The following is a 25905-nucleotide window of genomic DNA, read 5'->3' as shown; positions in this document are numbered from 1 at the left end:
GTTTGGATCTAGAAGCTTATCAGAAGCAGCACTGTGCGAAAAGCAGGGATAGAAGCCTGGATCCCAGGCCCATCCGTGCAGGTGGCCATTGAGAAACAGAAACCCAAGAGGGAGACCCGAGGATTCAGGGAGACCCAGGAAGGGAAGGCAGAGAGGCTGGAGCCCAGAGCTTTGAGAAACAAAGAGGAAGCCAACACAGTTTGTCAATTCCACTGAGTCTCCGTGGGAGAGATAAGCATCAAATAGAGGGAGGAAGGATACAGGGTTGGGTCCGTTGAGGACCAGCTTCCTGGGAGCCGGGGGCTACACTAGCTCCACCCTGAGCTCCATGAGTGGACCACAGGTAGGTCATGGAGAGGAGGCTCTGCCCCATCAGTGTAATTGACAACAGCAGGCCAAGGCAGTGCCTGGGGGAACCAGCAACTCTTGTTGTCCATAATACATACCTCTCAACTGGCCTGTCAGGGATTAAACACCACACACATTTTTGGCTTGTGCATGACATTCTTTTTTAAGACCAATCTAACACCCATGAAATATTTTTAAAGAACGTGGCTTCAGATTTCTATGGCTTCAGTGAGCTTAGAGATTCACTTGCTGAAGAAGCCTCCATTTAGCCAGTTTCTGGAAGGCTGAGAGGTGTGAGGAATACATTCCAGACAAGCCAGAGTTGAGCAGCCACAAGAGGTGCTGCCAGAGCAGGTGGGAATCTAAGGCGACGCTGCACCCTGGCCGGGTGAAGATGACTGGGTCATCAGGGCACAGAGGGACTGCAGAGACCTGAGGGCCCGAGGGGCTGGCGAATCTCAGGCGCCCCCCCTTTCCAGGGGTGTTCGCTGCTAAGCTGGTCAAGTGGTTCTCTTCCCTGACCGCATCTCCGGATTTGTTCTGGATCAGAGAAAATAGTTAGTCTTAAGGAGGCAGAAAGAAACCTGGCACTGGGACCGAGAGGGAACCAAAAGCCAATGATAGAAACCTCTGGACTGTCAGCTTCCCCAAGGCAGGAGAACCAGGGATGGGAAAGGATGAAGACAGATCGCTGGACAAGCCAAGCAAGATAGATAGGAACCCGGCAGGTGGGAGCAGCAAGGCAAAGCTCATGTGTTATTTGCTGATAGTGGTGCCACCTTCTCCTCAGGGGATGTGTGACTCTCTGGGTACCAAGTCACACCAAAAGCTGAGGCTGTTTGTGGCCAAGCTAACACAGGCCAAGCAGATAAACTCATCATTTGGCCTGAACTATACACAGTCCTGTTTGAGGAAAAGAACTCATAGGGATGGGTAAGCAGCCTCTGATTGCAGTAATGATGAGGGTGACTGAAACATGCTCCTAAGAACTACATAGCATGCAGCCAGCCCCCATGGGCAGCGGGCAGCAGTGGGGGCTCACATGGCCAGTTACCCCAGTAGCTTCCTCCAGCGTGGTTTCACAGCCTGAATCAGGGGACATGAGCTCTAGTTCTGTATGTCCTTCCTCGCAGGATGCAGTGGAAATGCCCTCTCCGAAGTGTCTGGTAGCCACAGGCATCCCTGGGGAATGTGTCCCTGGGGGCTGGGGTTGGACAAAGCCCAGGTCTAAAAGCTTATTTCGCTGTTGCTCTACCTGTCCCATGGGGAGCTCTGAAGACAGCTCATTTGAAAGGGCTCTTGTTTCACCCTGACTTGTTCTGCGAGTTTCAGCTCCCTGGGTCTCAAATATACGAATTTTATTGGCCACTGAGGTCTTGCTAATATCTTCCAGGGAGCCCTCTTGACCACCGGCCTGGAAACAGGTCATCTCCTTTTGCTTCTCCAGGGGCATGACTCCCTCAGCATCTTCAAGGACAACTCTGGGCTTTCTGCTGGCGATGGGAGGTACCCTGCGCTCACTTCCTGTGTCAACAAACCCTATACGGTCCTTAGGTTCTGGGCTCTCTTTAAGAGGATGGACATGTTTGAGAAATACAGAGGACTGTTCTTCAAGGGGATTCTTGAGCTCTGAAGGCTTCCCTGACCCATGAGGGGCTAGGCTTGGAAAAGTTTCCTCCAGAGCTGCCAAAGCCTCCGAGTGACCAGGAGAGGCTGGTAGGGGGATGATCACCTCCATGTGAGGAAATTCTGATGCCTCATGGTCCTCCATCCCAGGTCTTCCTGCCTGGGTGTGACCCACTCCCCTCTCCTTGGACAGGAGGTTGCCTCTGTCTGGTTTGGCTGGTTTCCTGACATTTGGAGGAATGGCCCACGGAAGGGTGCAGGCCTGGGTGTTTGGACGCACAACCTCTCTTCTCTCAGGTGACTGGTTCTTCAATTCTGCTGAGAGACTCTTCTCAGCCTTTCCTGGCAAATCTCCACTCACAGAGCCTTCTACCTCTTTAGCTGCACTGGGTGTTGGGTGGATAAACTTTCCTTCCACCCTCCACTGGGCTTCTTCCCAGTCCTCAGCAAATGTCTGCCCCAGGGAGGGTCTCTTCAGATCATCTGGGCTTTCATGGCTCTTGGGTGGCTTTACCCCTTTCTCTGAGGAAGCTGTGTGGGCTTCATCCTTGTTCCTGCTGGAAGCTATGGCAGAACTCCTTGGGTCTGAGGTATTCAGCTCCACTCTGGTCTCATCCCCAGGAGGAGCATCCAGGTGCTCTTCTCTCTCCTCCGGGGGTGGAGGGAGAGCTTGGTCTTCTGGGTCTTTCTCTCCATAGTTTAAATAGAAGCTCCTCTCTCCAAAGGAGGTGTCAGTTTCATCACTTGAGTCAGCTTTGGCTTCCACATGGGCTGGATCCAATAGAAATGACTGGAGTTCTCCTTTGTCTGAGGCTGGAGAGGGGATGTCCACCTCTGCTGGCCTGGTCCCTGGTGCAGTGGGTCCCCCACAGGTCTGGAGCTCCACCAGCCCCTTCCTTAGCCCTGTCTGGCCTTCCAGCTGGCCATCTGAGATGCAGTGGCTCCTGATGGCTGCCTTCTTGGTATCCATCCCGAGCTCAGTACCCTCCATGAACTTATCTGCCAATGTGCAGCCTGCAGCCAGAGCAGCCCCTCTTGGGCCTCCCTTGACCCAGGGGCTTTCTTCCCACACTGATTCAAAGTCTTCAGGACTTGCGATCATTCTCCCTCGCTGCTGGGTATTTGCTCTTCTGGTTCCCACCATTTCTTCCGTGGCTACTTCAACTTTGAATTTGTCCACCAGAACGTCCACCTTGGAGAGTCTGCCATCAGCAAGGATATCAGCAAGGCCTGCCTCACCTTCTTCCTGCTGCGTGGGAGCCACTCTTAGGAGACAGAGTTCTTCTGGCCTAGTGTACTTTCTTTCTATAAATACCCAATGCTCTGAACCCTGTGTTTCAATTGGAGCAAGAAAAGTTAACATGAAATATCAGCCACTGGGAGAATGGGTCACTTTTTCCCTCTGTAAGAAGGGACTAATCTACCACTGGAAGGTTTGACTCTAGGATGGCATGTCCCCAAAACTGGCTGAGGAGAGAGGAAGGCATGACTATGCCAACCATTCTCATCAGAGCTACTCTCTCCAGAACTTGACAATTATGGACTCTCTTCAAACGCTGCCCCCAACTCAATCAAATGGAATGGGGTCTCATGCCCTCCCCGTGTCAACCACAGAGAAATGGAGATCCATAGATGGGCCAAGACTCTTCCTCTTCCTCTTTTAATAATACAACTGTCACTGTTAGAAGGGAAAGTAGTTTACATCACATGGCATCTTTGAATGTTAGAGTCAAAAGAACTCTAATCTCCTTATTATGTAAATAGAAAAACTGAGGCCTAGAGAAGGTCAGCAACTCACCCAAAGTCACAGTTGGTTGACAGTAAAGTCAAGAAAGATGCCTGACTTGGAGGCCTGAGATGTTTTTGCCGATTTATCTCACACCTTGGAGTATGGGTACCAACTGTGATCAAGTTGAAGGGAAGCCCTGAGTTCCGCAGGCCACAGCCTGAAATCTGACTTTTCTTTCTACAAGAGCTCCTGGGAAGAAAACAGATTAGTAGCAAATATTTCAAATGGCTGGGTTAGTGCCAGTCACCAGTTTGACCATTGTGGAGTTCAATCCAAAAGAAACAAATACTAAAGCCCATCCCTGGAGAATTCTAACAAAAACCATAGAAAGAGTAGAAAAGGAGTGACCAGGATGCATCAAGGGAACGTGAGATCTAAGGATCTAAGCATCGTCATGAGTCAAAGGCACCGAGAGTGCAGGACGGTCCAACTGTCGATGAAATGGCCCTCTACCCCTCCCCAAGAGTTCTTCCAACAATGCATAGGATGGAGTAACAGAATGGACTTCTAGAATCATTATAAAAGGAGGAAGGTCATTGGGTTTTTAATCTTCTGTGGTCACAGAATACTTTCTTCTCAGAAATGTTAGTGTAAGTATAGCATGGGACACAAACACAGAGCTTCCTAGTGAAGCTGGGGGTGCGGGCTGCCCTCGTGCCCTGAGGCAGCACCCTCTGGTGAATCCCTACTCTGACTGGAGCCCTCCTGAAACAAATTTGGAAACTGAGGCCCAGAGAAGACAAGCACCTTGCCCAACACAGTGAGGTGTTGGCAAAGGCAGCCTAGAACATGGCCCCCAACTCCAAATGCTGTGAACTGTGTCCTTCCCTTTCTATTCTGACCACCTCCGTGTTACGAGGTGCCCAAAAACTGCTCCCAGAAATAGGAAGGAATCTTTCAGAGTCTGTAAGATGTGAAGAATTGTGAAGGACCAAGAGAACACCGTAAACTCTCTTTTTTCCCACTCCACTTAGCAAAATCTCCCCAGGCCACTTTTTCCCTCTGTAAGAAGGGACTAATCTACCACCGGAAGAATCAGGGAGAATCTTGCCAATGGGAAAGAGACAGCAAAGGAATGTGAAGGTCCGGGTGAAGTCTAAGGTAGTTTTCTGAGCTTTTATTTCAGATTACTGGATCGTCCCAGAGTGAAGTGCTTTCACAGCATTCAGAAGCCAGGGCTCTTTTCCCATCTGCTTGGCAAGCAGGTTCCTTTAGCTGCTTCCATTTCTGCTTATACTGACTTCATCAGCATAGCAATGATGGCCAAAGCTGGTCAATGTGGCCCCTTCTGGAACATTCCAGCTCCAATTCTAACTAGCAAGCAGGCTAGAGATAAGAGTCAGTGGGGCAGGAGCTGGCTGAGAATGAAAAGAAAGATTCTGCAGGAAGAAAAAGGGAAACACGGAGAGGCATTTAGTTACCATGTGCCAAGCAATGCAGCCCTTTGGCCAAGTTATTAAATTTAATCTAACCTGTGAAGCAGGTATTGTTATCTTTATTTTAAAAAGGGAAACTGAGGCTTCCAGAAGTGAGAGGACTTGCACAAGATCTCAGAGTGAGCAGTGGGGGAAGAAGAAGGGGTTCTGTTTCTAACAAGCAAAATACAGGTACGTAGGAGCCTGACAAGGAAAAGGAAACAGAAAAAAAAAGAAAGAAAAACTTCCTTGGCACCAAAGCACTGGTAGAATCACCCTTGTCTCAGGGGTTGGTCTGAAAGTCATTCTGACCTGATTCACAAGAGGGGATAATGTAAGAGTCACCCCAGATTGCAGCAGCCCTGCAGCCCTTCTTTCCCCAAAGCCAAGGGACCTTCCGTGCCTTGCTCAGAGTGCCCCCGCCATCAGTGGTGGGGGCACTGTAGCAAGAGAAGCTATGCAACAGAAGCCAGGAGAGGCGGAGCCATTTCTGCTCCCGCATAAGTCACAGGTGAGAAGGGCCTCTCTAACCAGGCAGCACTGCTGACTTCAGGCTGTTCAAGTTCCACCTGTAGCTCTGGTCCACATTTTGGACCCCGTCCTTTACAGGAGAAAGAGACTTAGTGTGAGAAGCACTCTAGAAAGTGGATCCTGGGAGAAAATGCAAAGACAGCAAGGATGTTTAGGGCAGAGGGGAGGTGTTCAGCTCTATGAAGAACTGGCCTGGTGGAGATGCTGAGTAGATCTTTGGATGCTGCAAGGCAGAACAAAGCCCACAGCTGATTTAGAAGGGCAGGCTTTAATTCAAAACAAAAACTTCCCAATAGTTGACTAAGGACAAAATAGACTGCTGTCAAGTACAGTGAGAGCCCACTGCGGAAGAGGCTGGGTGGACAGTTTGCAGGGATAATGGTGAAGAGTGTGAAGCTCCCAGCATGGGCACCTGTCCATCTCTGTGCCCCATGGCATCACTATGTCTCTAGCTTTGGGATGCTATTGACTTTTGTCTGACTTTCCCCAGGAAAGAGTACATATACTTTTGTTTTTATTTTTACATTGAGGGAAAAAACTCATGGAGTAGAAGTGTGACTTCACTCATGTCTTTCTCACATGTGCAGCAGCTACAGAAGTTTTCTCTGATAAATGAGAAAGGTGTATGACCTCACACACACACAATGCCAAACGAAGAGGGTCAGGTATCAAGGAGAAAACATTTTTGCCCAGATGATTGGTCAGTACCTTCCAACCCTGTCAGTCTATGAAATCCCAACAGGAAGGAGAGTGTAGCCTCCTGCTGCTGAGCCAGGATCTCGTCCACGGGACATTCCAGGAGCCCTCAACATGCTGCCATCATGGGCATAGTTGCAAAGCCTTCCTCATTTAGAACATGTGCTTGACCAATATTTACATAACCCCAAACATACTCCTCAGAAAAAGATGTTCACATTTGCCTTCCTGGAGACCCTGAAAGACCCAAACTCCAGGGGAGTTTGGAGAGGATGGAGGTAGGGTATGGATGGGATAGTATGCCCTCCATCTAGCCTCTGCTGGAACTTATCCAGGCTTCTGAACAGAGACAAGACCTTAGGGCAGAAGGCATTTGGGTACTATCACCCTGATCCCAGGCTTAGAAGTCAGAGCCTGCCTCTAGCATCACCTGCCTCACCAGGGCCTGAGAGACAGAGATCATTTCTGCCTCCCCTTCAAAGCCAGAGGTGGTTCCAGCTGTTCTGTCTTCCCAGAATGGTTGTAGTCCTGTCCCTCCTGAGAAAATGGATGAGGGAGGGGCTGGCCCTTTATGGATCCCTGGGATGAGGATGCTTGCTTGTCACAGCATGAGGACAGCATGGGCTACCTGCTCCCATCTGTATGGCAGAATCTGGTCCATTCCCCTCACACCCGAGGAAGGATTTTCTTAAGACCACAGAGGGTGGTTCTTGGAGGCCCCAGGAGGAAGAAACACAGGAAGGTGAAGACAGTAACCTCGGGAGACGCTGCAAGGCTTTTCTGAGTGAATACTTCCAAGCCTGCGGCTGCTCCAGGCTCAGGTACCAAGTCCTGCTGAGAGGTGTCCTGGGTCCTCTGGGACTGCAGGGGAAGCCCAGGGCCAGAGGATAGGGAAAGAGGGAGGAAGGGAAGGAGAGACAGAGACAGGAAGAGAGGGAAAGAGAGAGAAAGCAGGAGAAACACACAGAGAAAGTCTTTAAATAGCCCAGCTTCATAAATGTCACATCTTGTGGATTAGGTCAGGATGGAGCCTCTCCATGGGTGACATACAGTGGGACTGCCCTCTGAGCCATTTAGGGGAGGGAGGCCCATGGTCAGCTGCTAGCCAGTACTAAGCAAGGGCCTTCCCTCATAGCCTGCCCACTCTCATTCAGTCTTTGGAGCTAGACCATTTAGACTATGACTCTAAGTCTTCGGCTTAGGCTACAGTTTGAATCATGGCTCCTTTTAAAAATTTATCTTTGAAACTAAAACCTGGGTTTGGCATATGGGAACAGTTAAAAGTTCCCACTGTTTTCCCCTTGGCTGAGATAGGGTCCAACAATATACAAGAGAGCTGTTAGGGATTCTGGACAATACAGGGTGTCTGTAGGACAGCCCACCACAAAACTATATTTGGATCAGGGATTCTTGTTACCATCAGCAACACCCTCATGCCTTTTAAGCACTTTATAGCTGACAAAGTATTTTTATATTCATGATTTCATTCCACCTTCCCAACAACCTTAAGGAGTGGCATTTTGGTTCCCCTCTAGATGGACTAGGTAATGAGGCTCAGAAAGGTTCTAGTCCATCCTTGTCTATGGCATCTCCCCATCTCCCAAATCTTCAAGGGCCACCTAAATGTCACAGGGACCTGTAAGCCAGCTCTAAATGGTCCATCACTCCAATGTGAGCCCCTGGACTGTAATTCTTTCCAGTTGTGGACTATACTTCTTGGGGCTGAGGGCCTGGGACTGGTGGAACAGACTCCACTTTTTAGTGAGACCCATCTTCCAGTAGTTCCAGCTATCACCAGCAGGTGGGGCACACCCCAAGCCAAGCAGCTCTGAGACAGCCAGAGCTCCAGACCCCTGACCACCAGGGCTCATCCTTTCCCTTTCTTGGGAGTCTGACTCACAGCCAGGCCAAGACCTAGCCCCCATGAGGACTGATTAGAGGCCACTCTATAGGCAGGAGGTAGGTATGGGAGAAGGTGTTGTTCACTGGATCACTAGACCAGCACCAGAGGTCCAGTACAGGGTCTTGGTTGTGCCGTAGGTGACCACAGAAGTCCTCAGAAGATGCAGAGGCTTGCCCTTCCTCCATAGCACCAGCCTTAAAGGCCCCGAAAGCATCCCTCCAGTTTTGTGATGCACCAGCCAGGGAGCCACCACAGTAGCTGTCCCTGAGCTTATGCCAAACCAGGCAAAGCCCTTTGTCATCTGGCAGGTTCAGGCTATGAGTAGTTCTGATTCAATCAAATGCTCTGCTAATTAGATCATGGCTGCATCACCAATTTTCAAAGCATTAGAGGACAGCACATACACAACTGACTCTATACCTAGTCTTTACATGATTTGGTTTTGCTCCTAGGCAGCTGTGATTTAATAGAAAATGCAATAGCCTAGGACACAAGAAAATTGGATTCTGACTCTTCTTCTATTAGCTAAACTGAACAAGGCCATCCTCTTTCCGGGTCTCAGTGCCCCTTTCTGCAAAATGAAGGTTCTAAGCAGCTTTCAAGAGTCCTTCCAACTTTTAAAGGATTCTGATTCAAAGTTAACCACTTACGTAGAAAAGTCCCAGGACTTTAAAAATGAAACAACAGGTAACTCACATTGAGCACTGAGATACTCTCATTCTTCCACCTGTGTTATCTCACATCCCTACAAAGTAGGTGCTTTTAATATCTCTACCTAATGCAACTCAGAGAGCTTAAGTAATAAGCTTAGAGTCACCCAACTAGCAGCAGAGCCAGAATTCAAACCAGGCAGCTGAAGTCTAGACCACAAATGGGTTTGAGACTAGTAAGTTTTCTCTCTAGAGAGAAAACACCTGAGTACAAACTAAGGTAAATATTGCCAAGATTTAGCAAGGACCAAAAAGAATAGCTTGCAAGTATAAATACAGCAATTCCCCAAATCTTATCTTAATCTCTTTTTCAAATGAGAACATACCCCACACTTTCCACTCTGAAAGACAGGTTGTGCAGGATCCTTTTCTGAAGCAAGTCTGATTTGTGTGAGGGACCTTTCCCCTCCAGTGGACTCTGAGGACCCTCCTAGGAGGGACTACCTCTCCCTCCCTCCATGTTTTCACAATATGCACAAAAGGGTCTGGTTACCAGGTAGAATGACCAGATTGTCAAAGTCAAGTGCATGTGAAAGAACACTTATTAAAATGCAGATCTAGAGGTCTAGATCCAGTGCTCTACCTCCAAATATCTGATTCAGTTATTGAATGCAGGGGCCCTGGAACCTGCATTTCTAAAAATCACTCCTTCCCCATTATACTCTGGTTGGTAGAAGGGGAGTACACCAAGCTACTGTGAGTGTTGAGTTTTTCATGTTCAAGGTGGTCCCTGGAACCCAGGATTCCAAGATATAGTGAATCTGTCTCCCTCAGCCTAATCCATCACCCCATCTATCCCCACCAGCTGCTAAGCAGCAATGGGGCAAGTGTAATGCTATGGAAGGTGAATAGAAGTCACAGCAACTGCCCAATGCCTCTTTTCCCAAGGCCCATATTGAGGAGTTCAGGGTGAGACCTACCTCATTAGCTTTCTCAGGGGTGCCCTTGGGGGACGGGGAGGCAGGCGAGGAGGGCAGCCTGCGCTCCCGCTCCCAGTCTCGATCCCGGTGGATCAGTTTGCTGTTGGGTTCCCTCAGAGTCCTCTTGAGCTCATTGATGCTGGCCTGGTGCTTCAGCAAGACGTCTTCTGGCTTGTCTAGGAACTAAGAATGGGTGGAGAGGACAGCAGTGTTAGGGAAACAGCTCTCAGTGGGGGATGTAGGGTACAGGGATGATAACAACGGTCAATGTCACTGCCCTCCACCAGCGATGTCTCTGTCTCACTCTCCTGGCAGTCCCACAAGCCAAGCAGGGTAAGGACAATCGGCTCCGACAGGTGCACCTAAGGTGGCACAGAGCACTTAAGATTAAAAGGAGGAAACTTCTGGTCAAGCCACCTTCTCTTCTCTCCTCCCCTGAACACCCAAATCCTGTGGGTCTGCGTGAATTCCTTTCAGTGCTGTCAGCCCAGTCTTAGTGACAGAGGTGATGTCCCTCTGGTTACAACCCAGGCACAGCAGGCAGCATCTGCCAGAGCGAAAAGTCACTACTCCTGTTACTGGGCTGCCCTGGCTCACTTGCTGGCCTTCTGGCTTACTCCTACATCCTGGTGCCCACCTTCTGGCCAACACTTGGACTTCCAGTCTAGGCTCCTCTTAGACTAACATGCACAACAATTCAGGCTCTGTGGAGGCCTAGAATACAGATCCTTCCTAAGCCCAGCAATATCCAGAAAAATGGGCCCCGCTACCACACTAAGGCCGGGGGCCAGGAAAAGCTTGTCTTCAGCCCTCTCTGCTGTGAGCCACTATCTTCCCCAACCACCCTGGATCTTCCAGATACCTTTTGGGTACTGACTCACCAATAGCAGACAGAGTGAGATACAGCCACATAGAGAAACTAGGACGCTGAGGGTGTTCAAGAAGATTAAGAAAATTAGAGACCAGGAAGAAGAGAGGTAAGCCCCAAGGCTGGGCACAAGAATGGAGCCAAGAATAGCTGGAGTCACAGGTGTGTCCACCATTATATCCCCACATCTGAGCTCTAGCCACTGCAGCATGACAGAATAATCTTCCTAGCTGAGGTGAGAATGAGCCTTTGCACAGGAGCTGGCAATGATTCGCCAAAGCTCTTTATCTGCCTACTTCTGGGGCAGGGCGGGTGAGCTAGCAGCCCAAGGACCCTTATCTGCACGGCTGTTTGAGGATTCATGTTAATTCAGCTCAGGACAAGAAATGGACATTTTCAGCTTATTAAAGTCACATCGGGTGATTCTGGAAGAACCACTGGAAGGTAAGCTTACTCTTGGACAATGCTAGAATCTCTTGCTGAGCTCATCTCTGGCATCCCAGGTTCCACCATGGTTGGCTCTTAAGCTAACTCAGGAAGGAAACTGATGCCACTGGGGCTCCTGCTTTTCCTCCAGCCACCTGTCTATACTCCAGGTATCCCATCCCAAGTGGAGCTGCCCTAGGGACAATGTCTGTCTCTGTCTGAGAATTCAAACCCGATGGAGTTTGCACAGGGAGTAAATTTGAGCTGCAATGGGTGGTGAGGCTCAACCTGAGATGTGGCTTGTCATCTTCTGTCTCAAACCTGTCCCACTGGTTCTGCGGGCATGTCATGTTACTGAAGGCTACAGGAAGTAGTGGGACCCTGAGATCCTTGAAGGTTAAAGGCCTTGGGGAAACCTAGTCTGGATGGCTTGCTGTGCAGATGGGGGACTGGTGCCCAAGGGGACTTTCCCAAGATCTGCAGAGTCAGTGGCAGAACTGGGATTGAAACCCAGATCTTAGCACCCTATGGCCAGGCTCTTCTTATGTCCTGGTCTCTGGCCCTTTCTCTCAGCAGCCCAAGGACTCAAGGATAAACCCTTTTTCTTGCACTTAAGGTTCAAATGAAGAGTTGGAGGTTGTATGAGAGGGAAAGAGAAGTGGTTAACATAGGAGGACTAAGCTGAGGGAAGCAATGAATGGGAAGAGGAAAAGGAGGAGATTTTTTAGCAGAGCTGGAGCAGCATCAGCCCCACACAGGAGAAGATGGAACTGGAGTCTGAGTAGACACAGATGTGCTCTGAGGTTCCTCCCTCCTCCCCACAACAAGCCCCCATTCCCACATCTGGTTGCCAATCGATACAAAGTGAAGGTTCAGGTGAGGACACAGGGAACACAGATGAGATGGACCAAATAGTACTGTGGGGGAGGAGAGGAATTTAAGGATGGGTTGGGGTGGGGAGCGGGTGGGATGGTGGGATGGGCTAAATGAAAGCATAGAATGATAGACACAGGTGGGTGGTCAGCAGATAAGCAGCAGGCAAGGAGGACCAGGTGGTCTGGAGAAGTGAAGTGTGAAGCTGGGAGGTGAATGGGGTTGGTGAGGAGGGAGGGAGAGATGGCTGGTTGTAAGGAGAGTCTCAGCAGGGAGCTGGAGAGATTAATTTAATAAGGCGCAGGGACAGCAAGGGTAACTGGGGAGGGAGAGGCCAGGAGCAGAAGTGAAGTTGAAGCTGAGATGGTGCTGGGCACAGGAGCCTGGGGATGGGTTGTGGGGTGGTAACAAATGAGCTGGGGGTGTGAATGGCTAGGGAGGGAGGGACAGGTCCCATGCAGTACCTCCTGCTTGTGTCTCGGCGTGGTTTCCTGCTCCGGCTAGCGGGATGTGGTAGAAGGGAAAGGATCCAGCAAAGTCAGTACAGCAAATGGAATAGAGATACCGCGATGGGCTTGGTCCAACACGGAGCCCAGAGCATTCACACTCTACCAAGCAATGGGGGCCAGGGAAGCTGGGTGGGCTACCAGTAAGGCAGTGAGGTAGTCAGAAGATATGGGGCGTGAAGCAGGGAGCTGTCTCAGGAAGGCAAAGAAGAGGGCTAGAGGCAAAGTGGGCAGGACCACGCTCAGCAGATGGGATGTGTAAATGGAGTTTCATGCCTCTTGTTATGAAGAAGTGGTGTGCTTCAGTGTGGGTGTGCTCAGGGCCTGTATTCACAAGGCAGAACTACATGACAGACCAAAACCTGCCTAACAATTGTGCCAAGAGGAAGCTGTCCCTGGTCTGACATGTGTGTGTGTGTGACATGTGTGTGCATCTGTGTACATGAATCTAAGGGTGAGTGGTATATACATAAGTGAGTGAGGCTGAGGTTGTGCATTCCTGCATTAGCGTGTACACACAGCTATTAAAAGTATACACACGCCTGAGTGGGGCATGGAGTAGCAAGAAGGGGATACGCTTGTACCTCACACTTGTGAGGGCCCTAGATGATACCAGATAGTGCTCTGGAGAGGAAGGGTGAGGTGCAGATCTAGATCTCAGTCAAAGAGGCAAATCAGTAATGGGCAAGAGGAGTCTGAATCTTCCAGGGCACAGAGGGCCCCTCCAGGAAGGCAGGGCAGAAGGAGGGGAAGAGTACAGGGTGGCGAGCATGCCCACCACCCATCCCCACCCCCACCCCGGGATGTCTAGGTATAAGCGTGGCCCAGGGAAAGACTGTCTGTGATGCACTCCATAGCAGGGCTGTTTGGCCACAGCTGCGGGCAGGGGAAGGCCAAGGCTGAGGCGAGAGCTAGGATCATCCTCCCAGGGCAGAGGGTCTGAGAAAGTCAGGCTCCTACCTTCAGCTCCTTGATCTTCGTAGGAGTTCTGATCTCTCCCTCCTCGGCCTCTGACCGCCGCCCCCCAGACTCGCCATCTTCCTCTCGCTTGTCACCGTCAGCCCCTGTGTCATGGTTCTCACTGACGGAGGCTGGGCGGGAGAACTCTGCTGAAGGGTACAGAGATAGCCAGGTGACCATGTGAGACGTCTCCGCTGCACAGACAGGGAACCAGTCCACCCACTGCCCAGTCACTCCTGGAACGGAGCTGACTCTTCCACCCTTCAAACCCTCTACCCAGAGGAATGAGGTCACCTTCCCAAGGTCACAGGGCTGGTAAGCAGCAGAGCTGCTTCCCAGCTCAGGGCCCCTCTTGGTTTATACGGCACTAGACCCTGGGTTCAAATCTCAAATCTATCTCTTCTTGGCTCTGTGACCTTGAGTAAGTTACATAATCTCTCTTGGCCTTATTTTCCTCATCATAAGCAGTGATGATGAGGAAAGCCTACTTCAGAAAGCTGAGGTGAGGAACAAATAAGCTAATGAGTGTAAATATTTAGAAGAGTGGCTGGCACAGAGTATGCCTTTAATCAATGTTGACCTACAAATGTTGCTGAGTTTGTTGTGGTGGTTGTGGCAGAATATTCACTTGATCACTATTTAGCAACACACAGATATTGTGAGATTAGCTTTTACTAGTGGAAGCTAAAGTCCTAACATTTGCAAAAGATTTTCCTTCCTTATAAGTAAAGGAAAATTCAAGGGGATCTCTGCGATAAAATCTTACCCACTGGCATTCTAAAACTCCTCCCTCCCTCCCTTCCTTCCCTCTCTATCTCTCCCTCTTTTTTTCTTTCTTTCTTTTTAGAGAGACAGGGTTTTGCTCTGTCACTCTAGCTAGAGAGCAGTGACATCACCATAGCTCATAGCAACATCAAACTCCTGGGCTCAAGTAATTCTCCTACCTCAGCCTCCCAAGTATCTGGGACTATCGGCATGGTGCCACCATGCCCAGCTAGTTTTTCTATTTTTTTAGAGACAGGATCTCCCTCTTACTTAGGCTGGTCTCAAACTCCTGACCACAGAATTCCTCCTCCCTTAGCCTCCCAAAGTGTTAGGATTATAGGCATGATAAAACACTTTTCTGAATAGGAAAGAAGGGCAGAATTATAGACTGTTCACACCAGACACTGGACATAACCTGACTACACCCATGGACTGTGTCTGGGTCGAAAATAGGCTGGAAGACACTGAATTAAAATAACCAAAGCACAGATTATCCTTGGAGTTGGCCTAGATTTTAAAAAGAGAATAATTATCCTTTCTATTCATATATATTCACTTTGCAAAGTACCCATTTATACACATATTTCATTTGGTTTGCAAGATACTCTGTGCTGATGGCTAGAATAGGAATTATAATTCCCATTTTATAGAGGATAAATTGGGACCTCAAGAGGGGGGTCCCAGGCCAGGCGTGGTAGCTCGTGCCTGTAATCCTAGCACTCTGGGAGGCCTAGGTGGGTGGATTGCCTAAACTCACAGGTTTGAGACCAGCCTGAGCAAGAGTGAGACCTCGTCTCTAAAAATAGCTGGGCATTGTGGCGGGTGCCTACAGTCCCAGCTACTCAGGAGGCTGAGACAAGAGAATCGCTTGCGCCCAAGAGTTTGAGGTTGCTGTGAGCTGTGACACCAAGACACACTACTGAGAGTGACAAGTGAGAGTTTGTCTCAAAAAAATAAATAAAAAAGAAAAAGAGGGGGTCCCAGTAGTGACCTTCCAGTGGGGATTAGAAGAAACCAGACCTCCAGGGTTAGAATTTAGTTTTCTGCTCCTTCTCTAATGAGCTTCACCAGCTCTGAGCTAGCCCCTGCTGCCTGCCAAAATCCAGGTCTCATTTGGTCCCTGGCACAGAAATGCAAGCTACAGAGGAAGGACAGAAGACAGTACAGATTCTCCTTCCCTTTTGGACCCTATTTTGAGAAGCCCTGATCTTCCTGATATAGGCCAATGTCCAGAGACACCTCAGTTCTCCGTCCCAGCTCTATCCAGGGAGAATAAGCAGCTTCTTTTGCTTCAAATGGACCTCTGAAGAACTATACATTCCTCAAACATGGACAGAAATCCTGAGACAGGTTTCACTTTCATACTCCCAGAAAAAGTATCAGACTCTCCTGGGCATTTAGAAAACTCCTAGGTATGCTTCAAAACCCTTCTCAGGTGTCATCTCTGCAAAGCCCTTTTTGCCCTTCCCATATAGAATAAATTCTTCCTTCCTTAAGGCTGTCCTGCATTTTGTACATGCTTTTCTCATTGCTTGAACCACATTGAATGCTTTGAAACCTGCTATTCTATGAGCTCCTCAAAGAAAAGGGCTGTATTTATTCACTCTAAATACTACAATCAGATAAATGCTCTACTAACACAAGGCCTGGCACTTATGCTGAACTAACTTGCCTAGAGGCCTGTCCCAGAGTGTTTTGGGTTTATCCACTTTTCCCCCACCCAAGGCCCTACTTCCACCTTTAAGCTACTCTCTACAAACCTAAAAGCAATAATGTTGGGTACCATTTATTAAGGTCCTACTATTATGTATATGCCATGAACAGTTAGGTGTGTATGTTTAGGCATTATTAGTTCTCCCTATGAACACAGCAAAGTAGTTGTACTTATTTTGCATAAGAGGAAACGGGCTTGGGGGAGTTAACCCATCCATTCATTTAGATATTTATGGACTACTTCCTGTGTCCATGGAGCAGCTGGTGAATGTCAAGGTCAAAAAAAAAAAAAAAGATTTGAACTCAAACCTGCCTAACTCTGAATGCTCCTACTGCCCCATATGCCTTCTGAACATCATCTGCAAACTCTCATGTGTATATCCTAGGGAGAGACTTGGGTCCTGAGGGGTACTAACTAGTAGGGCTGGAGCAGGGCCTGGAAATCTTCTGATGTTTAACAATCTCACAGGTGATTCTGAAGGAAACATAATTGGTGGACCCCATTTTGAAAAGCCCTGATCTGCCTGATATAGGCCAATGTCCAGCTAGTTCTTATTGATGTTAAGGGCACCCCACCCACCAGTCCAACAGAAATGGTGGCAGTGGAGAGTGGTTAGATTATCAATCACCCTAGATCCCAATGGAACCAAAAGAATGATAAGGAACAATGCTTCAGTCTCCAAGCAGATAAGGTATCACCAGCTCCAAAGTACACCCACAAGTACCATTCTCCTGGTGTAATGATAATATGAGGATTGCTAAACTTCTTGGGCAGGGGGCCCAGAAAACTATATAGTTGAACCTGGGAGCCGAAAAGTTCATGATCCAGACAGTGGCAGTGAATTGTAGGTTGGGGCTAAATGAACAAGAGCTTCCTAGGTACAGCAGTGGTCTCACCTGCTATGTCTGGTGCAAATGAACTTGGGATGTTCCTACCAACTTCACCGCTCATTTTGTAGAACCTGGCATGCCCACTCCCCAACTTTCCTCTAAAGACCACTCTTCCCTCCCACCTCCAATTTGGGCCATACCTCCATCAAGGCTGCGGGACATGGTATACCGTTTGCTGGAGGAACGCTCAAAGAAAGGTGCAGGCCGGTCAATGAGGGCGCTGGCTTGGCGGGTCTGTGCCTGGGTCCTCCCACTATACCGGAACTTGGAGCCCATTACCAGGAATCCCTTGGGTGGGGGCTCCGGGGATACCAGCCTGCAGCAGAGGGGAGAAGGTGAGGAGCAGATATCAGACCTTCATTTGCAGGCCCAAGGTTACACTACAGCTAACCTTTCATCCCACTTCCCCGCCAACCACAACAACTCAATGTGGTCCAGGAAGAGAGAGACCTGGAGGCGGGTGGGTGGCTTTCTTAGAGTCCCCACTAACTCCTCCCACTGCTACCCTGCATACATACAGCCTCTGCCTCATCCCCGTCATCTCATCCACAGTCAGGCTCACCGGAAGAATGTGTGATGCTCAATGCAGACCTTCCACAGTCTCTTGGCTGACCGGTGGTTTGGGAGCTTAAAGCCAATCGTGCTCTCAAACTGCTCATACTGGAAAACCAAGAAGGACAGCTTAGAGGCAGGGCCTGGGCCCACTCTCACCATCAGCCCATCCTTTTTCAACCTCTCCCCCAGGCATGTGTGACTTTGGCCTGCTCTGTCATTGAATCAATAAGGTTGCTTGAACCCTTACTCTGTGCCAGGTCCAGCATTAAACACTAAAGACACCAACCATGGAGACCAAGACAGAAGGTTCTGATGTGGGGTAGGTCTCAGATAACAAATAAGCAAACAAGAAACACTCAGGCAGTTAAGAGTTTGACTTATTTGAGGATTTCAGAGGTGGCCAGAGGAACTGGAGCATCGAGGATGTGAGGCATTGTGGCAAGAGATAGTGGGGAGAGGTAGGTGGCCGTGGAAGGAGTCTGGACTTTAGCCCATGCATTAAAAACAGCTCTGGAAAGGTTTAAGCAAAAAGTGTGAGTACAGAATGGAGGAGTGGGTTAACAATATCTGATTTAAGGGATTTTTAAGATCTCTTTAGTAGCTATGAGAAAATGGCCTGGAGTGACAATGGAGGCAGTGAGAAGGCCCTTACAGACACAGGTGAGAAAAGGTGGCTGTTGGTGGCAGGGAAAGGAAGAGAAGCAAATGGGTTTGCATTGATTCTAGAAGTAGAAGCAAATGGACTTTCTGATGGGTAAGATGGGGAGGTTGAAGGAGAAAGAGGTGTAGATGCAAACACGTCTGTGCATGTGTCACTGTGGGTGTGTCATGTCTATGATGTCTCAGCAGGTGCAAATACCTGAGTACTACATATAAGCAAATACTGACCAGGTACTGTACACAGACCGTATTCATTTCTCTGTGTAATCTGAGTATATGTGGCTAACCTCTATTTAGGTTCTCATGTGTGTCGACAAACACACACACCTAAGGTGTGGAGTCTATATAGAAAGCCAAAGAAGAGGGATATCCCCCCACCCAGAACCCCAGCACCCCTATCTATGTATCCTGGGTAGAAAACAACCCAGACCCAGCTGCCAGGGCCCACTCTATTCTAGCCAATGCAGTGAGGAGGAGGGGCTCCCAAGATAGGCTTACCTCCCCAGGCCGGATCTTGATATAGAAATTACTCCTCTTGTAGGAGATCTTGAGAATCTTGGGCCAGGCAAAGCGGTTGATTCTCAACCGGTCCCGGTAGATGAGCAGGCCATTGGCACAGACACCTAACATGATGTCTATGCCCTCAGAGTCCTGCAAGAGAAGGGACCATGGAACGGAGGCCTGGGGTCTGCAATTGGGGGCAGCCTGCTACCCATGGCAAAACCCTTCCCTGAGCTCTGTAAAAAGCTCTCAGGGACAGAATTAGAGCCTCCATGCTAGAGTCCCACTGAACAATCCTTCATGTAGTCATTCATTTATTCACCCATTCACTTAGCTTTTTATTCACCAACTCACTTGTTCAATCACTTGCTCTGTCAATCACTCAGTCAGTCATACCCAGCAAGTGTCCAGTGACACATGCTCAGTGCTAGGCCTTGTGCTATGCACTGGGGATACAGAAATAAACTAAGGCCTGCATGTTTTCCTCACAACATTCCCAGTCTAGTGGTGGCACAAACAGGTTCATAAAGAAATAGAATATAAAGACAAAATGATAAAGATCATGGAAAATAAAAGGTAATGGAACTATGAGGAATGGGAATAAAAAAGGTTTCAAGTTGGAGGTAACACAGGGTCTGGCACATCAAGCCCTCTGGGAAGGTCTAACAGTTCATCCAGGGAACACTATCCAGGTGCAGGGGAGCCCTGGGGAGTGGAGGTACCTTGGCATGGTGCAGATCTACTCCATACATGGAAAGCTTCTTGGCGTTCTCTAGGAAGTGGATTTCTGCTTCTCCTGGGGTCATGCCCCTGAGGGAAAGAAAGTGATCACAGGTGGCCATGGAAAAGGCCCAGATCTGAGTCCTGCTGGCTGAAGTAGGGATCTTAGGAGGCAAAGGTGCTGGTGTAGGCATGTGGCTGAGCCTCACCCAAGTCTTCCCCCTCTGCTCTCAAGGCAGGATGCCCCCAGACACCAGTTTCAGTCCACTCAGCCCCCACTTTTTGTGGAAACTCAGGTTCAGTCTTGTTCCCTTCAGGAAATATGCAAAGGCTCAGCAGGGAGTCGAGATTTCTGTCTCATTCTACCACTGAGTTAAGTATGAGCTATAAATTCTGCTTCTCCATGAATGTGAAATCATTGCTGAAGACATTGTTCATTATAATCACTCAGGGGCTCCTAAATTATTACCCACATAAGATATTTCTCAAAAAATTTAGTGTCAGAAGCCACTTAATCTCTCCTGAGAGACAGGTGCACCTCCTCCTTTCCAAAAAGAAGAGTTATGCAATCAAACAAGTTCCTTCTTTGCTTTGGCTGCCAGGAAACTTGGATGACATTTTTATACTTGGTTACAGTGAACATTTATTGAGTACTATGTGCTGGTTACTGTTCTAAGCACTTTATATGCATTAACTCACTGAATCCTCATAACAACTCCATAAGGTAGGTATTATCATTCTCATTTGACAGGCACACAGAGGTTGGTTGAACAACTTGCCCAAGGACATACTGCTATTAAGTAGAAGAGTCACGATTTTAATCCAGACAATGTGGCTCCAGGGTTGTGCTCCTAACCACTTAATTACATGTTTTTATATCCTCTGGGCTGCTGTGTGGGATACCTGGACACTAGATGTCAAAGTGTATTAGGTCCAAAGAGCTGTAAGGACAATCATTAGTATTTCTCTACCACAGTTGGATCTGAACATCTCTCGCTCTCTCTTTCAATTATTTTTGACACTCGAAATCCTCAGACATCTTGCTATCTAGGACAGGGATGACAAATAGATGGCAGACAGTTCATCACTCCCTATTCCCATGCCAGGTAGACATTACTAATCAGTTGTAGGGTGTTAGTATCCTGCCCAACACAATGCCATTGCAGTCATTATTAACCAAGCAGAGATGGTGTATGATTCTCTGAGAGATAGCATTTGCTACCCTTGACCTAGCATTCATCACACCACAGCAAGGTCTTCCCCACAATCTCTCCACATCTGGTCCCAGCCCTCCTCTCCAGATGCAGCCATAGGACATAACCCTCAACGTTTTGTCCATCCTTAATAGTCACGAGGTAATACCACACTCCTTCCCACAGGCATAGCAGAGTCAGAATATGAACCCAGAGACTAGCTTCTGAGTCCACACTTTAAATTCCAGCCAATATCTAGCCATCGTGACACTTGCCGACAGACTCAGAGTAGTGACTGTTACCTCCAGTTGGCAGATAAAGAAACTGATCCTCAGAGGCCAAGTAACTATCATACCCACCTAGGAGCTTAAGAAACTGGGACCCCACGAGGTCACTTAAGGGCACGTAGATAGCCATTATCATTCCTACTTGCAGAGATGATTTGCACTCAAACACACCCTCAAGTTAGGGGCAGAGCCAAGTGGGGTATGTACAGCATGGCACCTCGGGACCTAGCACCTTCAGGCCTGCAAGGGAGACTCAAGTCAACCAGCCAGAGCCAAGGAAGGCCCTAGGCAGTGGCCCTCTCACCTGTACGTCTTGTGTAGCTCCATGATCCTCTCCTCCAGCTCCCGGGTCTGGTTAGGGGCGAAGCGGAGCTCACTGACATAGTTGCCCACATGCTCCTCAGCATCATAGTCACCTAGCTCAGCCTGCACAGCGTAGGAGCCCAGCAGGGCATGGGTGACAAAGGAGCAGGGCAGCCGGCCTGTGATGATGTCTGCCCGCAACTGCAGGCATAGGTAGTACCTAGAGATGGGAGAGCGGGCGTGGGCACGGGGCCCTGCTCCTCCCTGGCTTCATGTTGGAGCCACGTGCATCAACACACAGCTCAGTAGAAAAGGACGTTCATAGACACTGGCATTTCCTATGTGGACAATTTGAGTATGTTCTATAAGATGGTTTTGCAACATTTTACATGACATTTTTGTTCATTTCTAAATTTGAGAGATTTTTCTTTTCCTACTAGGAGAACATTTTCAATTTCTAACTCATTTTCAAGCTAAATAAGACTACTTTGCTGGTTTGACAACTAAAAAAGTCATATGGTTTTAGTCATGCAACTAATATTCTGTATACATATTGTGGAAAAAAACATAAACTGTACGGGTGACTCTACATTTCTTCTGGATGCCCATTCTCATCCTAATCCACTCCTCCAGAGGTCACCACAGTTATCGTGTAATGTTCTAGACATTTCTTCTCCCTGGACATACAGAAATCCATGTGGGTTTGATGTGTGGGTGTTTTTAACATGTATTGTACCAAATGCTACATCTGATTCTATAGCTTGCTTTTTCATACCAAACTCCTTGCCTTAGAGCCCTTCCTGAGTCATGACATGCAACTCTACTTCATCCATTTAAACTTGCACATCATCTTCCACAGGCCTGGTGAAGCTGCTCACCAACACCTGACCAAAACTTTCTTATTTTGCCTCCAGCTCTAAGTGAATTGTCTAAAAACAAATTAGTTTAAAGAAACATTTCCAACTACCAGGCCCTGATTTTTTATAACTTTTATTCACACTTGGATAACTTTACAATTTTAGAACCATTTAAAACCATTTTTTATTGCTTGTTTGGTACATTCAAAAATAACATTTCAGCTCACTTTCAACCAGTGATACTTCCCTGCCTATTTTTGTTATGTTCCACCATTTTTTCTCAATTGCCTATTTCTTTTCCTTTTACTTAGTACAGTTTTTACTGCCCTGTGGCATTATTTCTTGGTCAGAACTGAAGCCCTGGCAAAAAGTACGTGCAGTCTTAGTGTGTGCTCAGGGCCAAGGTGAAGGCTCAGAGCCAGCAGGAGCTCAAACATCACAGGCACTGGGTATGGGGTTATGGGCATTTTGTTCAAAAGTCAAAAAACTAAAAAATCACTGCCAAATACTCTGACTAGTGTTTAATTTCAATCAATTTGCCATTTTGACCAGTTTATTTTGAGCCTAACTATTTTTGACTAAATCAGCTGCTACTACCATCCCATCTCTGGGGGCCATCTGTGCTGGGCAGGGCTAACTTTCCTCCTGGTGTCCCTGGATGCCCAGTGTCTGCCATAAAGAGGGGAGGCATCAGTGGGCAAGTCCAGAGGATGGGGGCTGTGCTGGCTTAAATCTCCTAGCTCTCTTGTGAATGAAGTTTCAGATCCTGCTGCTTCCATGTTGGTCCCAAGCTGACCTCAGGGCTCAAAACAGGGCTAATGAGGCCAAGGCCTGGGGCCTGATCTATTCCAGGAACATCTGTCTTATTTCCTAAGGCCAGAGTCAACATCTCGATCTTGGTCCGTTGCCTAGCAAACAAGCATTCAACATTAAGTATGGACCCAATGGGAGGAGGGCTGGCTCAGCCATCCCTCTCCTGCTGTAGGAGAACTCTAAGCCCATCCACATCTCATGGGTTGAAGATGGGCCACCACCTGTAAGACATGGCCCCAGGAGATCATGAAGTGAGACTATATCTTTGAAGGGGCTCAGATAAAGAGAAGCACCCCCCCATTTCTGGGTTTCAAGGCAGGATGAGCCTTGAGGAAGTCCCCATCCTGAAGGATGATTTGCAACCCATTCCAATCTTCCAGCTACTATCCCCTGGACCTGAGGTATAACAACATTGCACACACAATCCATGCTCATCCTAGAAGCCCAGGCTTACCTCCCCAGTGGGTCACAAGCCTCATTTGACCATTACATGCCTGACGTGTGCACAGAGCAGCACGTAGAACCAAAGTCCCATGTGCAAAGGCATCACGTTCTACCCCTCACACCCCTAGCACGGCAACCTGGTGGTCCACCATGTACAGCAGGCTTCCCATGTGTTTGGTATGTTCTACCCAGACATAGCCCACTGCTGCTTCTAAAGTTTGCATTGGTTGCCAACATTTAAAAATTGTGCTTTTTGCTCTCAAATCTCTAGCTTCACTTTAGGTCCAATTCCCATGTGACAGTGATAACCTACAGCTGAATAACAACTATTTTGGATGGCTTCTATCCTCTTAAGTTTACAGGAGATCCCCCCCCTCCAGTTCCTATAATACCTGCTCCTCTAAAGACCAGGGTCAGCTGCCATTGATCACTGTGTCTGAGCCACTGTTTTTCTTGCACCAAGTCTGCTTCTTTTGTTGATGTTGTTAGCCTGACTTTGGTATCAGCATTTGCAATAGCTGTCATATACTGCCTGTGTTCCCCAGGGCCAGCTGCTGTCACCCATGATCTCACATATCAGCATGCCTGCCCCTCTCTCCACAGTCCTTACCTTGTGATGTCTTCTGTCAGTTGGGCAGGGTCAGGGGGGTAGAACTTGACGGTGAAGGCAAAATTCCAGGGGCTGCCTGAGAGGAGAAGATGAGGAGAAATCAGAGAGGCCCCAGCATCCCAGCGGGGGGCCCGAACTCTGATAATCTGACCCCAGATCCCAGGCTCCTGACCATAAAGACTCCTTAGAAAAACAGCCTCAAGGGGAAACAATCTCTATCTTAGGAATAATAACAGTAATAATAAATAAAAATAGTTATTTAAATAATAATAGTAATAATATATAACAATAGTTAATACATACTGGGGGCTACTAGATACAGGCCCCATTCTAGCACATACAATTACTTTTCTCTTTTTAAGACCGTGTCTCACTAGGTCACCCTCGGCAGAGTGCAGTGGCATCACAGCTCACAGCAATCTCTAACTCTTGGGCTTAAGTGATTCTCTTGCCTCAGCCTCCCAAGTAGGTGGGGACTACAGGCCCAGCTATTTTTTGTTGCAGTTGTCACTGTTGTTTAGCAGGCCCAGGCCGGTTTTGAACCCACCAGCCTCAGTGTATGTGGCTGGTGCCATAACCACTGTGCTACGAGCGCCAAGCCGCAATTACTTATTTAATCTTCACAACAACCCCACTTTACAGATGAGGAAACTGAGGCAGAGAAACTGTTAAATGACACAAGAAGTAGTGATAGAGTTGGGATTCAAATCCAGGTGGTCTGGCCCCAGTGTCTATTTGTCTAACCATCACTCCAGATCTCCTCAGAGAAGCAGGAAGAAAACGGCTTCTGGGCACTTGGGTGCTGTCCATAAATATGCCATTGAACTGTCACCTCTACCTCATGAGGCAGGGATTACCAATCCACTTGCCAAGGAGAAGCAAGGGTACAGGGAGGTAAAAGACTTGCTCTAGGTCCCCCATGTGATGGGCACTGAGGCTTGGGAGGAGATGTATACCCAATTCTGAAGCCTAGGACACAAGAACTCATGGTGCCACCTTCTGAAGGGTGAGGGGCTTCTGAAGATAGGTGGGAATAAATTGTTCCACTGAGACAGTAGGAATAGGATGAATGGCTGGAAGTTATAGGGGTAGGGACAGAGACTGTGGCTCTGCTGGAGAAGGCACATGCTAAGGGTCAAGACTATTCCCTAGTGACGTGAGGTGGCAGCAAGAAGAAACCATCCACCAACACCTGGGCTGTGCTGGCAGGACTGCAGACAAGCCCTGGGGAGGATGCTGAGACCTCACCCTTAGGTCCGGCTATCTGTCTTTCCCAAGCTCCTGGTTCTTATCAAACACTGCACACTCAGCTGCCTGTATGTGTTCTGATTCCTTTAGGCATGAGAGACAAGCCTCCCAGCCGGGATGGAACTTCTAGGGGACAGCCTAAAGTCCAGGTCCAGGACCCTGTCGACCCCCAGAGGAGCTGACCCTATCTGTGTGCCTGCTTCTTTGTCTCTAACAGAAATCTACAGGAAGAATTCCTGGAGCCCCTTCCTGCAGAGTCAGCTGGCATCCCTGGGCCCAGCTGCCTGCTGTCATGGCAACAGGCTCAGCTACAGCTTTCCAGCAGGGGGACTAGGGAGTCCAGGAGAGACTAACCCCAGCTAAGGAGGAGGGGCCCTGGGAGGAGGCATCTCTGCCTCTAGGCTCCAGGTCTCCACCTACTCATGCTGCCTTGCTGAGGCCACCTTCCTCCTCCTCCTGACATTTGAAAGCTGCCCCACCCCTCCCAATATGACTCTTCTCTCTGGGCCAAAAAGGACAGGCTGTTGGCCTGCTTGTTTGCCTTCACCTCAGCCCTTGAAAATAACATTGGAGGAATTAGAAGACCACAGCTTAAGACCTGGCTTGGCCAATACTTGGCTCTGTAACCTTGGGTAATAACTGTCTCTCTCTGGGCCTCTGAGCAAAAAAAGAGTCATTGATCACTGAAGTCTGCACCAGCCCTAGACAGGAGCATGGCTATTTCCAGGCCATCTGCTTATCCTTTGTCCTAGATGACTCTGCAGGTACCTTCTA

At 48.6% G+C, this 25905-nt stretch overlaps 1 protein-coding gene and 1 long non-coding RNA gene across 26 annotated transcripts in view; one reads left to right on the top strand and one right to left on the bottom strand.

Moving 5' to 3' along the window:
• EPB41L1 (erythrocyte membrane protein band 4.1 like 1) overlaps nucleotides 1–25905 on the bottom strand; it is a 124582-nt gene that overhangs the window by 22500 nt on the left and 76177 nt on the right. For 9 of the 24 annotated variants that reach the window (XM_053573523.1, XM_053573524.1, XM_053573521.1 and 6 more), the window contains 12 exons: nucleotides 23884–23959; nucleotides 21161–21379; nucleotides 19379–19466; nucleotides 18654–18806; nucleotides 17503–17600; nucleotides 17081–17256; nucleotides 13572–13720; nucleotides 12570–12605; nucleotides 9939–10121; nucleotides 7162–7266; nucleotides 1391–3304; nucleotides 781–888 (listed from right to left, as the gene is read on the bottom strand). In XM_053573523.1, the coding sequence (XP_053429498.1) occupies nucleotides 781–888; nucleotides 1391–3304; nucleotides 7162–7266; nucleotides 9939–10121; nucleotides 12570–12605; nucleotides 13572–13720; nucleotides 17081–17256; nucleotides 17503–17600; nucleotides 18654–18806; nucleotides 19379–19466; nucleotides 21161–21379; nucleotides 23884–23959 (3305 nt within the window). The remainder of the gene's footprint in view (nucleotides 1–780; nucleotides 889–1390; nucleotides 3305–7161; nucleotides 7267–9938; nucleotides 10122–12569; nucleotides 12606–13571; nucleotides 13721–17080; nucleotides 17257–17502; nucleotides 17601–18653; nucleotides 18807–19378; nucleotides 19467–21160; nucleotides 21380–23883; nucleotides 23960–25905) is intronic. The other 15 variants (XM_053573535.1, XM_053573536.1, XM_053573540.1 and 12 more) reach the window with 8 other exon arrangements.
• Nucleotides 1–25905, top strand: part of LOC128573362 (uncharacterized) — a 40323-nt gene that overhangs the window by 10523 nt on the left and 3895 nt on the right. The gene's annotated exons all lie outside the window — the stretch shown is intronic.

Source organism: Nycticebus coucang, chromosome 21 (assembly GCF_027406575.1).
Source record: "Nycticebus coucang isolate mNycCou1 chromosome 21, mNycCou1.pri, whole genome shotgun sequence".
Taxonomy (NCBI): Eukaryota; Metazoa; Chordata; class Mammalia; order Primates; family Lorisidae; genus Nycticebus; species Nycticebus coucang.
This window is presented reverse-complemented; position numbering and strand designations above follow the sequence as displayed.